The 14,854-nt window shown below is 35.2% G+C and overlaps 2 protein-coding genes across 2 annotated transcripts in view; one reads left to right on the top strand and one right to left on the bottom strand.

Moving 5' to 3' along the window:
• Gyc32E (Guanylyl cyclase at 32E) overlaps nucleotides 1-14,854 on the bottom strand; it is a 211,426-nt gene that overhangs the window by 55,568 nt on the left and 141,004 nt on the right. The window contains exons 11-14 of the mRNA XM_074183625.1: nucleotides 9,063-9,245; nucleotides 6,111-6,287; nucleotides 5,920-6,040; nucleotides 144-335 (exon numbers count right to left, since the gene is read on the bottom strand). Coding sequence (XP_074039726.1) covers nucleotides 144-335; nucleotides 5,920-6,040; nucleotides 6,111-6,287; nucleotides 9,063-9,245 — 673 coding nt within the window. The remainder of the gene's footprint in view (nucleotides 1-143; nucleotides 336-5,919; nucleotides 6,041-6,110; nucleotides 6,288-9,062; nucleotides 9,246-14,854) is intronic.
• Nucleotides 1-14,854, top strand: part of LOC141485938 (uncharacterized) — a 171,191-nt gene that overhangs the window by 54,919 nt on the left and 101,418 nt on the right. The window lies entirely within an intron of this gene.

The following is a 14,854-nucleotide window of genomic DNA, read 5'->3' as shown; positions in this document are numbered from 1 at the left end:
AAAGTATGTTTGCAACTATCAGTTTAAATTCGAAAAAAAGTTTCAATTTTGTTTATATCTGAACAGTGAAACCGAATGTGGCCTCTTCATTATCCACTTATCTACACCAAATTTAATTGTGATAAACGCGGTATATAACTTACCAGAAGGTTCAACGTCTGTTTTTCCCCAGGGACCTTCTCTTCCAATTATTTCATAGAGTACTATCGCGAAAGAGTAAACATCTCCTTTTTGTGTTCCTCTAGCTGGTGGTGAAGGATCTCTCAGTAATTCGGGAGCCCGATAAATTTGCCTTCTGATCTCTTTAGATTGCCACTGAGGATCATCTTGATTGGCTGAAAAAAATGAAAACTCTTATTCAATATCAGATTGAAGAGATCTCTGAAAGCTGAAAAATGATTTGTTGAGGATTTTTCGGGAAAACTAGTAGAGAAAAGCTTGATATGACTTTAGTTCAGAATCATTCCCATAATTGACAAAACTGACAATGCAAAACGTAAGCTTGTGCATAACAATTCAAGGAGAAGACTACTTTAAGTTCTTCAGTATGGTCTGAAACAGGGAGACGCGCTGGCATGTCTCCTCTTCGATATTCCCTTGGAAAAGGCAATTAGACAAACAAATATTAGATTGAGTGGAACTATCTTCGAAAGATCAGTGCAAATTCTCACATTTACTGACGATATAGATATAGTGGTTAGAACTATGAGAGACGTAGTGTGGGATTTCACAAGATTTACCGACACGGTAAGTGAACTAGGACTAGGAAATAATCAAATATATGTTGGAGCTAAAAACCCTCATAATGTTCAAGTGAGGATCCGAATTAACGAATATACCTTTGAGCAAGTTACATAATTTACATATAATGGATCGTCAGTAAATACAACAAACAAGACAATCGGCAAAATTAAAAGACGCATAGCAATACGCAGGCACTCCATGGATACCATGGACACTCCATGGTCTTCAGAAACACTTGAGAAAAAGAAGCATAAAATGTGGGGTGGAGCTAAACATTTACATAACCCCAGTAAGACCGTTTTCAACATATGAGTCTGGAATATGTACTTTATATCAAAACGACGGGAGACCATTCGGAATCTTTGGGAGAAAAATGCTTATGAATTTAACGAAGCAGTTAATGAAAATAGGCGATAGTGTCGGAGGTGTAACTTTGAGTTATATCAGCTGTACACCGATCCAGATATTGTGAAATGCAGAGGCTCAGATAATTTGGGTACATTTTAAGGTTCTCAGATAAAGAACACACGAATAGTTCGACAGTCTCAAACCCAGAGGGCAGAAGAAGTAGGGGACGGTCGCGTAGAAAATGCTGAAGGTGAACATATAAAGGAAAGTTGCTAGTAATCGACGGAAAGGGCAACAACTCTGCGAACAAAACAAAATCCACGAATAATTGTTGCGCCATTCATTATGATATCTTGTTTTTCTCCAATTTTTTCATGACACTCATTCCATCATTTCTGTTCTGATACCTACTGGTTTGACCAGATCCTTTGTAGGATGTTTGTTATATTATTTATTACTATGTTGCTTCCTCCTGAACTATTTTAGATACAATGTTTCACTGGCTAATCATATTTTTGTCTATAGAAAAAAAAAATTACTGAGAAATTGTATTGATACTTATCTTGCTTTCTGAAAGCTACTGTCTTTGACATGACATTATCTTTGAATTTATGGACCGACTCTGAGTGGGAAACATCTGTTTACCGAAAACTCACTCACATGGGACAGTATATGAACCACGAATCAAACCACCATCAATCGACTGAAAGAGAACTCATCAGTACTCTATTGGACCGTGGTATCGGGCTCTGTAACATGAAGGAAGGTCTCGAGAAGGAACTGGACATCATCAAAAAAGATCTTTAACAGAATGGCTACTCCAAAGCGATGGCGGAATAGACTTTGGCTAAAAGACAGCAAGATCCTCGTAAGGAAGAGAAGCCGGTCCAACCAGTGCTTACACTTCCCTACATCAGAGGATTGTCGGAATTGACGAGGACAATTGGGTCCAACATCGGAACCTGCTTCAGATCCGGAAACACTATACGTATCAGCCTCATGAATACCAGGCCACCAAATATAGACTGCGATTCCAAGAATTGCATTTACCGGATACTTTGTGAGTGCGGAAAATCCTATATCGGTGAAAATGTGAAGCTATTGAATGTCTGCATTGCCGAGCACAAGAAACACACACAGCGAGAGAAAACCAGCAAATCAGAAATAGTAGAGCATGTTTGGACCCATAAACATAACATCAAGTGAGATTATACACAGGGAGAAACACTGGTTCAGGAAATTCAAAGAAGCCGCATGCATGTTGTCCAACAATGTATTCAGCTGAGCTAGCGTATAGATACGCAACATATGAAAACCCATAATCATGCGAAAAATGGCCAACTCCCACCAAACGGTCATCTCCCGCTAAACCGGTGAAGCGCTTAGAGGAGATAAGTGAAAGTACTCGAATGACCCATAAATAGTCATCTCTCGGATGAATTAGCCCAGTCATTACCCTAAGACGATTGTGGATACTAACAATCGAAACGTCGTGAAGTAACTTGGCTTGGAATCTCTCAAATTTTTATTTTTATTCAATTGTTCTATATTTTATTTCACTGTAATTTCATTTCAGATTTTTTTGCTTGATATTATTGTTTTTTTTTTCAGCTATTCTTTTCAATTCTGCATTTGTATCGTTCTTTCAGGGATTTTGAATCATTTAATATAATGTTAGACAACTAATGTCTTAGACCGAACTAATGAAATTCAACGTGGAACATTGTCAATCACTTTCAAACAAACTTTGAATTGAATTGTATGAAAAGCTTCAAGAACTATATTTTATTAAAATAACGATAAAAATAAAATAAAAACAACAATGGAAATTAATCGGCGCTCCGAGGCGACTTCATTGATTCCAATGGCGCATTTGCTTTTTCAGCTGCAGGAAAACCCGGAAAAACCTGCAGCACCACATCATCTGAAGATCTTATAAAACAAAATGTAGGGTGTCTCCAGAGGCTCCAATAAATTCATATTTAGGAATGTCAAAATCCTCAAACACGGTCGATAAAACACACATTCAGTTTTTATACTAGAAAAAAGTATTCACCAAACATTTTTTTATAAATTGGCAATGTTACAACATTCTACCAAAAGTGAAGGCTGTCAAATCGGCATGACTATTATAGTCTATTTCAAAAGAGTGTAGAGTAATAAATCATGAAGTGTCATAAAATTTGCCTGAATTTCGTTGTCGTCCATGGGCGTAGGCAAATCTTAGGATTATTAAACTTAATAATTAAAGTAAATTAAAAATTACAGACATAGATAATAATAAAAGGCCATTTTTGGGAAGTAATTTGGTCTAAAACTAAGTACCTACATGTATTTAGGTAAGTAAAATTTCTTAAAAAAAGATTAAGATTAATTTTAGTGGTTCTTGTAAACTTATTTAATATGCAATTTGGGTTCATATACTTGAGCATGATTTCTCAAAAAAGGGTTAACACTCAGTTCCGAGGTGCCATGTCATTATAATAATCCCTTTTTGACCCTGCCCACCAATCATGCAATACCTATTAAACCCAGGTAATTAAGAAAAAGGGTTTAAATATATTGTAATGGTGTCTTAAACATTCGAGTTATAATAGTTATTGTTACTACACCAATTAAACGTACAGTGATATTGTGATATAGAAATAGTGAAAAAGTTATAAAATGGGGACATTTACTCCAAAGAAAAGAAGTGTAAAAAATTCTCCACTATCTGTTTGCGAAAAAGTTATAATTTTAAATGTATATGATTGCATAAAACACGATCACCCTAGTTTGTTTGTGCAAGAAAGTGTTGAGCGATGTGCCCGAATGACTGGAATTGGACAGTCCACGATTTTTAAATTATTGCGAGAAAGAAAGATATCAGGCCAGGTAAGTCCATGCAAGAGAAAATCAGGAAGACCAATAAAAATCTTAGATGAAGACACCAAATGTGACATTCGAAGAAAAGTTCATTCGTTTTATTTTAAAAAGGAAATACCCACTCTTGAAAAAATATTTATCGAGATAAGCCAAGATAACGATATTCCTTTGATATCCAGAAAACTTTTATGGAAAACTTTAAAAAGTATGAATTTTGCCTGGGAAAAGCACAATCGAAAGGCACTATTACTGGAAAGTGATGAAATTGTTTGCTGGAGACGAAAATATTTGACAACTATAAAGCAGTACCGCAGAGAGCAAAAGAAAATTTTTTATCTTGATGAGACGTGGATAAACGAAGGTTATATAGTCAAAAAAATGTGGCAAGATAAAAATATAACAAGTTCTCGCCAAGCTTTCATAGAAGGCCTTTCGACGGGTATTAAAGTGCCTTCGGGAAAAGGGAAGAGGCTTATAATTGCTCACATTGGAAGCGAAGACGGATTTTTAAAAGAAGGTTTGTTAAGCTTTGAGTCGTGCCGGACGGGAGATTATCATGAGGACATGAATTCGGATGTCTTCGAAGACTACTTCGGGGAAATGTTAAAATTTCTTTCAGCTGATTCGGTCGTGGTTATGGATAATGCAAGCTACCATTCAAGGCGCTTAGAGAAGGTACCAACTTCAGCTTGGAGAAAGCAAGAAATTATTAACTGGCTGTCAAATAAAGGTATTCAGTTTGAGACGAATTCAGTAAAGAAGGAACTACTAGCCATAGTAAAACAACATAAATCTCGCTTCATGAAATATGCCGTAGAAGATGTAGCAGAAAAGTATAAAGTAACTGTGCTGCGCCTACCGCCATATCATTGCGAATTAAATCCTATAGAACTTATATGGGCACAAGTTAAAGGATATGTTGCAAGGCACAATACCACATTTAAAATGAAAGATGTCAAGGTATTGTTTGATCAAGCCATTATGGAAATCACATCAGAAAACTGGCAAAAAGCAATCCAGCATGTTTTAAAAGAGGAAGATAAAAAATTTTCTCGGAAGGTTCTCGAAAATTGTACCTAGTAATCTCTAGAACATTCAATTAGGGTATAAATAGAGTGTTGTTAAACGTTAAGGGAAGTTCACAGTTTTAGTATTGTTCAAGTGTCAAATTGTAATAACGTATCCAGTAAAGTTCTTGTCGTTTTTGTGAATAAATTGATTTAAAGTCCCCACAAGTGTTTCAATACGTAAAGTTCGTTCGTGTGTGTTTGTGAGTATTTCCCGATTTCGGTTCGTATATATTTTATTGTTACATTTTATATTTTTTTAATAACACTGTTCTGCTGTATTAAATTTTTATTTCCTTTAATATAATTTTTATGAATGCATATTCTTTTGGCAATTATCCCACTAGCGCGCCTCTGGCTCAGTATTTATCCGTCGATAACAATGGACAAATCCCTTAAAACAGGGTGATACCTACCTGCTCTTTATGAAACGACATAATTTTGCAATGCGGACTAGGGAAGTGACAGAATTTATTGACGGATCACCCTGTAGCGCTTTTGAATACTTAATGAGATTTTATTACTCTACACTCTTTTGAAATAGACTATAGTGTTATTATCTGATAATTTTTGCGGGAATTTTTCTACATATTTTCCTTTTGATGGATTGGTTACTTCCTAATATTGAGTTAGATAAATGTGGTCATAACGATAGAACGATTCAGGTAAGTCAGAGTTTAATTTCAGTCTTTTTTTGTACAATGCATACAAATATGGAAATTGAAATATTGAAAGTGAAACTTTTTTTCGGCTACAGGGAATAACATTTCAGCTAAACTATCTGAAATATTATACCTACCTACAGATAAGCTCAAAACTACAGTTAAAGCAACTGAAGTTATTCTGAGATATGAAAAAAATTACTTCAAATGGTAAAGAAGAAATTCCCACCAACCTTTGAATTCATGGAGTCCAAAATCAGATATCTGCAAAACCCATCTACTATCTATCAAGCAATTACTAGTTCTCAAATTGCCATGCGATACTATCTCACTATCATGTAGATAAATCATGCCCTGAAATAATATTTTAGTCACTTGTCACATCGGTAGAAGTCAAAAAGAAAAGAGCGTTTCATAATATTACCTTCAGTATATCGGATACAAGTGAGGAAACAAACATTTTGTCTATGTTGAGGTCCTTATTTTTGAGGACGTCTTCTAGACTTCCTCTCCCGGAGTATGCTGTCAAAATTGCTACGTTTCCATGGTCAACGCTGGCACCAATGAATGGGATCAAATTTTCATGTCTGACTTCTCGTATCTTGAAAAAAAGAAAGAAGAATAAAATTTTTGTTTGCATGATTATGTAGAAAATGGTACAAATTCACATTTCGAGATCCTATTGACAAGGCTTATATGAAGTATTTCTCAATAACAATGTCTCCTCAAATAATTAGTGGGTCCATTTTGAGAACAAAAATGATATATTTCCTGAGAGTCACCATTTTTTAACAACATGTTTCAGGAGTCTGAATCTATATTTGATCAGATTCAATTCACTTTTCAATGTTTTCAGAATGTTTTTGATATAGCATTCCGAAATGTATTTAAATAAATTATTGAATAGAGACCATCGCCTCAGGATTAATTTTATTATGATGTTGAAGTGTTCCATATTGCATCTTCAAGTCATCAAATAAAATTACTCCACTTCCATCATCATATCTCACTCAATTAATAAGATGGAATTTTTATTCACCATACGTAATCGCATCGCCATCTACAAATTGATATTTGATTTCAAGAATATGTCGAAAACGGATTTGCTCAAATTAAAATATAATAATGAAAGGGTTATATTTTAGAAAGTGATCAATTTTTGGGATAGAAAGTTTTTGGCTTCCTACTACTCCATCTTGATACAAAAAAATGTGGGAATCTTCCAAAGGAAGGAAGAAAGCAATCAATTTCAAAAGAAGTAACTCTATACATAGAAGTATAAATCATGCAAATAAGTAACTTTCATACATAAACTGGAAGAAAAAGCCACCCTGAAACAGCTATAAACCTGAAACATTGAATAACTCCAAAGAAAAATTATTTCGAAACAAATTCAAATGCAGGTTGAATTATACAAAAAACACTCTTCTCTACTCAATTTGTATTCCAAACATCCGTAATGGAATTGAATCAGATATCACTCATAGGATTCCTACACAATATACAAAATGAAAGGTGAACATTTGTGAACATATCTGATTCGATTTCATAACGAATGTTTGGGATAAAAACTGAGTAGAGAAGAATGATTTTGTTATTATTCGGTGTTTGTATAAAAGTATTCGTTTTGAAAGAATTATCCTTCTTTTCAATATAATGGAAAGAACATAGAAGTAGCTGTTTCAGGAAAACTTTTTCTTTCAGTTTGTGTCTGAAAGTTACTTCTTTGCATGATTTACACATTTATGTTTACATTTATTCTTTTGTATCCAGATGGAGCAGTGGAAAACCAAAAACTTTTTTCCAAAAATCAATCATTCCTGAGAATATAACCCTTTCAATTTGAAACATATTACCTGAATGATCAATACCTCATTTCAATCAACATCTATAACATATCACAATTACGGACTATCGATATGTTATAGGAGTTGAATAAGATGAGGTATTGATCATCCTGCAAATGTTTTATTATACATGGTAGGTACTTAATCAAGATACCAAACATTATATCATTGTATATTCAAGGAATTGTTTGTCAAAATGCCTCACTTTACTTATCTGTATCTATATCTGTAGTATAGGGAGAGTGAGTGTAGCACTTAGGCCACATATGACCCATTGTGCATTTTCCCAAGGAGTTGTCCTCCTAGATCATCGTCCATCCTGTCGTTTCCAGGAAGGTGGACAGGTCACTAGGAGACATCTACTTCATATCAGCAAAATTATGCCAAGACTCGCCGAACACACACTCTCTTATTGACGATAACTCTGGACACTCGCATAGGACATGCCTGAGAGTTTCATATTCCCATTCACACATCCTGCATTGGAGTGTGTCCACTAGCCTCATATTATGAAGGTGTTTTCTCAGTTGACAGTGGTCAGTCAGAAATCTTGTTGAGCGTAGATTTTTCCTGGTCATCGCCAGCTTTCCTTTCCTTGGGCGCCAGCTTTCCAGGGTCGTCCAGACTGATTCTGGCAAGATTGCATCCTTACATTTCATCCCATCTCTTTAGGGATTCAGCATGGGTCTAAAGTTTGACTAGTTTCGCAATTGTCGAAGTCATCACGCCGTAGGTGCCACTGGATCCTAAAATTCTTAGTCCAGCCGCTTCCTCGGCGGAAATGTCAGCAAAGCGATTACCTTCACTCCTGTCGTGTCCTTTAATCCACCTCAGGATAATGTTATTATCTACTGAGGCTTTGGCCAAATTTTGGTGGCACTCTAGTACTAGCCCTAAGATAACACGTTGCCTGTTCAAGGCTAATAGAGCTTCTTTGCTATCAGTGCAGATTGTTATGTTTCTGCCAAAAAATCCATTCCTGGTTTTTTCTTTTATGTCTATTGAGATACCAGCCAGTTCTGTTTGAACAACGCTGGTATTTTTTCCCATTCCCCACTTAATCCTTAGGCTTAGTGATCTGGAGTACACTCCACATCCTGAGCCTTCTTTGATATTTGAGCCGTCTCTATAAATGCGTATTGCATTTGTAGCATCTAACTCTGTGTTCTATTTTATTTGTATTTTGTAGAGTTTATTAAACACAAACCTCACTTTACTGAAAGTGAAGTTTAAGTTTAATAAACCGAAACCGGTCTTAACAAATGAAAATCGCAGTAGAAATTAGACCAAGGTTATTTTCTCTATCCTATCAAATCCAAATAGATATTGAGATATCAGAAAAAATATGTTGTTTCATTTTTTGTCTTTAATAAATATTACACAGTAGAACTGGGAAATTCCATATCTCATTTGGGATAGTAAAATGAAAGTATATACAAAAAATCATCTTACTGAAAGTAAGGTCCCAAATATCGCCTATTTTTGAGCTATAATGACTGTATTATATATTTCCTAACAAAATTACTCACTTGTTTCAGTTCCTTCCTGATCGACCTCGTCAAGTCTACGGATCTCTTGTGAAGATATTTGATAGCTACGATATTTCCTTTGTAGATTCCAATAGTTGTGTAGGCCCGTTTTGGTGAATGTTCCGAAACGTCAACTATGCTACTCGTTGGAGCATGGAAGACGCTGTGACGGCATACTTGTATCTAAAAACAATTCAATGGAAAAATTGACTTTTCCAACGAGTGTATGAAAAAGGGATTTTTCTGAATGATTCGTCGTACGTTAAAATTGTTTTCGCACCATTTTAAAATCGGTATCAAATGAAGCATCATACGTTTTCGAAATACTCGAAGAAATTAAAAACAAGTACCTTCCCCGATCACCAGAATTCTTCTTGTCGTACGTTTCACCAACCAAGTTGGCGTCTTGTGGAGACTAGAAAAGGTATTGACTCTAAAACTAGAAAAGGTATTGACTCTAAAACTGGTCTTACGGGAAGTTTTATTGTGAAAATTCTCGCAAATTTCAACAGAGTGATTCACAAAACGGTTAACGAGAGGTGTATGGAGTGTGACCTTTGTCACTGTTCTTACACTTTGCTTTTAAGACTTCCGAAAGCTTCCAGAAATCTAGTGTTATGTACCGATCTCAATAATTTCAGATGGATTCAATTCATTCTATGGCCGTTTTCCAAGGCATATTCAGCGACATCAGATTTTTCTGGTATTCGAAATAAGCCATGTGCTGCGCAATCTTCAAAACGAGTTTAAATGGCTCGTTCAGTCTGACCGATGTATTTCTTGACACAGTCCTCACATCTCATCTTATATATCGTCGACTCTCATTTTCCAACAATTCAACAATTTTTGGGGTTACATAACATTTGTTAAAGTAAGCAAGACGTTTTGGGATCTACTTTCACGTTCAAATTTTTGAAAATACGATATTATTCCTTTGTGTGTCTTGGTTCATACGAAACGAAAATAAACTTTGATTCTTGCTGAATTTACGTTTCCCATTTACCTCATCTACTGATATATTTGAGGAATATCCGTTGTCTTCAGCTATGTCCCTGATAATATTCTCCTTGATATCGTCGTTTCGTTACTCAAGAGGAACGTACTGCTATCCTTCCTGTAGATAAGAAATTGTAAACCATGGTTACTTCTAATCATTTAGATATTCAACACTGGTTACTCTTTGTTGTTTCAATTTCATATGCAACCACAATATTTGGGGATCTATTCTTAAGAGCTTGAGCAAAGTCCTCATTCATTGTGAGATATAAATAGAAATCAGTTTTAGAGTAGGAAATTAGTTTTCTCCATTTGCTGAAGGTGCTAACTTGGTTGACTAAATGGGTGTCGAAAAGATTATTGAAGTTCTGGAGATTGGAAAAGTTGCTTATTTTTTTTAATTATTCCACGCTAGAGTTTTTTTACCTTTCACACTCAGAGAAAATCAAAATTGTCAATTTTTGGTTTCTTGACTCACAGCTCCCATTTTTCAGAACAGAAAGAAAAGCTTTGTTGTCATAAAACTTTTTCGAAACGTTCAATAATGGTTACCTTCAATTCTTTGAACGAACCTATATTTTTCTGTCCTCCACTCGAAGTACCATTTCGTTATACGATGACCATCACCATGGTTCAACCAAAAAAAGATCAAGAAATAAAATACGGATCTAATTTTCATTTCATTCAATAGCGAAAAATAAAATTGAACAAAGTTTTTTATGTCTTCCCGGACAATAAAAAATGAGCTGAAAGAAAATATGGATGGAAATATCACCCAATCTAGCACAAAACCTACATATGATGTACTGTTTGGAACGTTTGGTGTAGTAATGAATATTACTGGAGTTTTTTTTCCCAACACCAAATCGTTATTTTTACACCTCGACACGTGTTTCGATCACCGAGTGATCATCTTCAAGATGAAGATGAAAAAGTTTTATCTTCCTCTTGAAGATGATCACTTGGTGATCGAAACACGTGCCGAGGTGTAAAAATAACGATTTGGTGTTGGGAAAAAACTCCAGTAATATTCTTTACAAAACCTACAAACAACAAAAATTGCCATGAAACGAAAGACGTAATGGAAACATGTCACATTTTGAAGACAAAATAAACTGCCTATACACTAGTGTAACGACTTATCGGTGTAGAATTTTCATGTGTCTGTCAACCAAAATGGCTTACTGGATTTCATTAACGTGGGTGACTTTTCAAGAAAAATGCTATATACCAATAATATTGTGTGTGCTGCGTACCTATTCTACAATATAATGATGTGAATTGTGATCACACTGACATTAAATATTATATGAGGTTATATATGGAAAGTCATGAATCATTTTCATGAATCTATATTAATGTTCATTCCGTATTTTGAATATTTTACAAATTGCCCTCATCTTGAGTACCTCATATAACGTTATATTTGCGGATTGCCACTTTTGGAACACCCACATGAAAAGCAATATCGCCTCATTTCTCTCAATGATCCAAATAGAGAACAACAGAACGAATGTATTATCAGTAGAGATGATTTTTCAAATTTAACATAATCCTTAAATATCAAGGAACGTCAACTTCCGCGGTTTATTTGCGATAACCTTTTTTATTTGAGAAAAATAATAGTATTGGAAACAACATTCACCAAAACTCAATTGATTACTGAAATTGATACAAATATTGACCATTGACACCATCTAGGGGCAACGTCAGAACTATTTCACTCGGTTCACAATTTCTGAAACTAAAGTACATTCCAGCATTCACCACTGTATAGACATTTCATTACATACTATTTGAAGTTGAAAATATCAGAAGATTATGGAATTTCCCAACGACGAAATACTAGATTTGATTTTTCTATTTTCTAAACGCCATTGAAAGGCAATCTGAAATATACAAAGATATTCTGAGATATACCCAGAACACAGATTACCAAACCGGATTCATTTCAAGAAACTGAAACGAAATTAAGGAAAATTGGTGATTCGACATTTGATTTGACACCGATCATTCATAATCGTGCATGAATGATGGAAACAACTGATCTAGTGCACACTGGAGCGATCGCGATACTACACCGATAATTATAGGAGTCGCGTCGGTGAGGGGGACATATCTGCCGGGTAGCTTGAGCGAAAGAAAGACGCAATATCGTTCATCACGTAAATGTCGGGTCATCAAGAAGACGTGCAATCCTCTATTTCCTTCGTGAAATTGGTGGAGCAGAATCCGTGCTTCTCCAGTCCCCTTGACACCAATCTCAATAAAACATGGCAACTATTTGAGCTCATTCTATAAAACCCTTCAAAATTCTGTTCATGTTGAGACAGCTCACGGAAAATCACTTCTCCGTTGCTTATCTTATAGGCTAAACTTCAGCCTATGCCTATAGGATAAGCTGCTAAACTATCGCTTCAGTGGGAATGACACCTAAACTGCGCACACTAAATGTCACCGAATTTCACACTTTGCAAAACATTTTTGATCAACGGAAGGTTAACCAGTAGAGGGCAAATAATGAGTTTTTTTTTCATATCATTTCTTGATATTTTTATAATCCTAATGCAGAGCATCCCATGAGTAGACAAATTGAATACAGGGTGTAACAAAAAGGTAGGTCATGAATTGAACTACACATTCGGAGGTAAAAATAACTTGCCTCAATGCTAATGTACATACAAAAAAAGTTGCATCCCTTGGAAAGTACCAAATGAACTGTTCAACAGTCTGTAATGAAAATGGATCCATTGACTTTTTCATCGTAAGAGCATTTTTTTCGAAAAAACTGGGAAAAATCGTGTTTTCCTCCAATTTTGGCGATAATAACCCTAAAGTACTAGTTTTTGCAGACTTATTTATGATGTTGGTCTGATGAATAACCGAAGTTTGTGACCTCGGGCACTGAATAAACGAAAAAACCACGAAAAATCGTTTTTTTCCCAATTTTGGCGATAATAACCCTAAAGGACTAGTTTTTGAAATCCGATAGTTCTGATTTTTTGCAGATTTGTTTGTGATGTTGCTAGTGTTAACTGTGGCTATTGTTGACAGCCACATGGCTCCAGAGATTGGGAGAGAATTTATGCTAGATATTGTTGGCCAAAACTTCCAGAAAGTGAACTATTACTGTTGACAATAAACAGGTAACTTTTGATCCTCTAACATTGTTTCACAGGTTGTATGTCTCAAAACAATTGAGAGTTGCGAGAGTTCTTCACTTACGAACTGTCATCAATGCCAATATCACTGTTCTCTGAAGAGGGAATGAGGAAGGGTACAAAATCCACCTCGTATTCAGGATTTCAACCTGTAACCTCAAATGAGAAGCAAGGGTTAACGAAGTTTGTAGTAGTGTAGTAGTCATGAATTGAACTACACATTCAGAGGTAAAAATAACTTGCCTCAATGCTAATGTACATACAAAAAAAAAATGCATCCCTTGGAAAGTACCAAATGAAATGTTTAACAGTCTGTAATGAAAATGGATCCATTGACTTTTTCATCGTAAGAGCATTTTTTTCATATAAAACCACAAAATCTGTTTGAACCAAAAAAATTAGGGGGGGATTGAATGCCAAAAACCCCAAGAACTTTTTTATGCTTCAAAAAAGAATTATTATTGTGATATTAATAATATAATATTGTGATATTATCATAATTGTTCAAAATGGCCTTCACTTTTCTGAATTCACATTCAGCACTGTTTAATAAAAATAAGCGAATTGTTTGGAAGATTATAGGCTTCTGACGGAATCGATTTACACATTCAGTGTCTCGATGCCCTAGTTGTTGTTCGGCGATTATTTCAACGGAATGAAATCCCAGATGCGGAAGTCAATAGGAATAAGATCTGGACTTCTGACTGGCTGAAAAATAGGTGCAGCAGGACCCCTCACAATCCAACGTCCAGGGTACGCCTAAATTTAGCTTTTCAAATTATTCTGGTGAATCATTTCGTGAGTACTCTGAGTAGTTTGCACGATTTAGATTATTTGAAAGAAATACTGGTCCTAATAAATTATTATTCACATGGACTGCCCAGAAATTGACTTTGAGAGTCTCTTTTTTTTGCGTGAGGCTTTTCTTCGGCCTTGTGTGTCATGATGATTCGTAATGTCATGTCTATTGAAGGTAGCTCCATCGATACATAAAATATGAATAATGAAATTGATATGTTAAGAACCGGTCGCAAAATCCCATTCTTTTGAAATAATCTGCATCTAGTGATTTTTGACGACTGTTAAGTCATAGGGATGAAACTGCTGTTTCTTCAATTTTCTTCAAACCATCATGTGACCAACATCTGATTCAGCAGCTATCATTACCCCTGTATTACTTCCAGGGTTTCCTTCGACAAATTTTAAAATCTCCTTATTGTTTTTATCCATTTTTGAACGACCACTTATACCAATACCAAAAAATACCAAAAAAATAACTGTCTGTTTAGTGTAGGTATGCCGATTGGGATATTTTTCCGCATCACGATTTGGAGTTGCTACACAATGCTTTTGGTATTAACCTGTGATTAACATAATTACAGATAATCATCTGAAATCTTGTTTAAGTTCAATCATAGTTACCCAGAATTAAAAGCATATGTGCCATTTAGGCAAACCTTTGAACCATTACACCAAAAAGTTTAAGTTTACCAAAATTATTCAACTGCGCAAAATCAAAATCTCAATGTATTATTGTTGAAGCAACTGTTCGTTATATATTCAAATTTTGAAGGATAATGAAAAAAGTTTGTATCTCAATAAAAACCGGCTTTTCGAAAAAGTGCTGCGGGGTAA

This window comes from Leptinotarsa decemlineata, unplaced genomic scaffold (assembly GCF_025532065.1).
Source record: "Leptinotarsa decemlineata unplaced genomic scaffold, Ldec_3_MD MMD2_P_RNA_scaffold_2, whole genome shotgun sequence".
NCBI classification, from domain to species: domain Eukaryota; kingdom Metazoa; phylum Arthropoda; class Insecta; order Coleoptera; family Chrysomelidae; genus Leptinotarsa; species Leptinotarsa decemlineata.
This window is presented reverse-complemented; position numbering and strand designations above follow the sequence as displayed.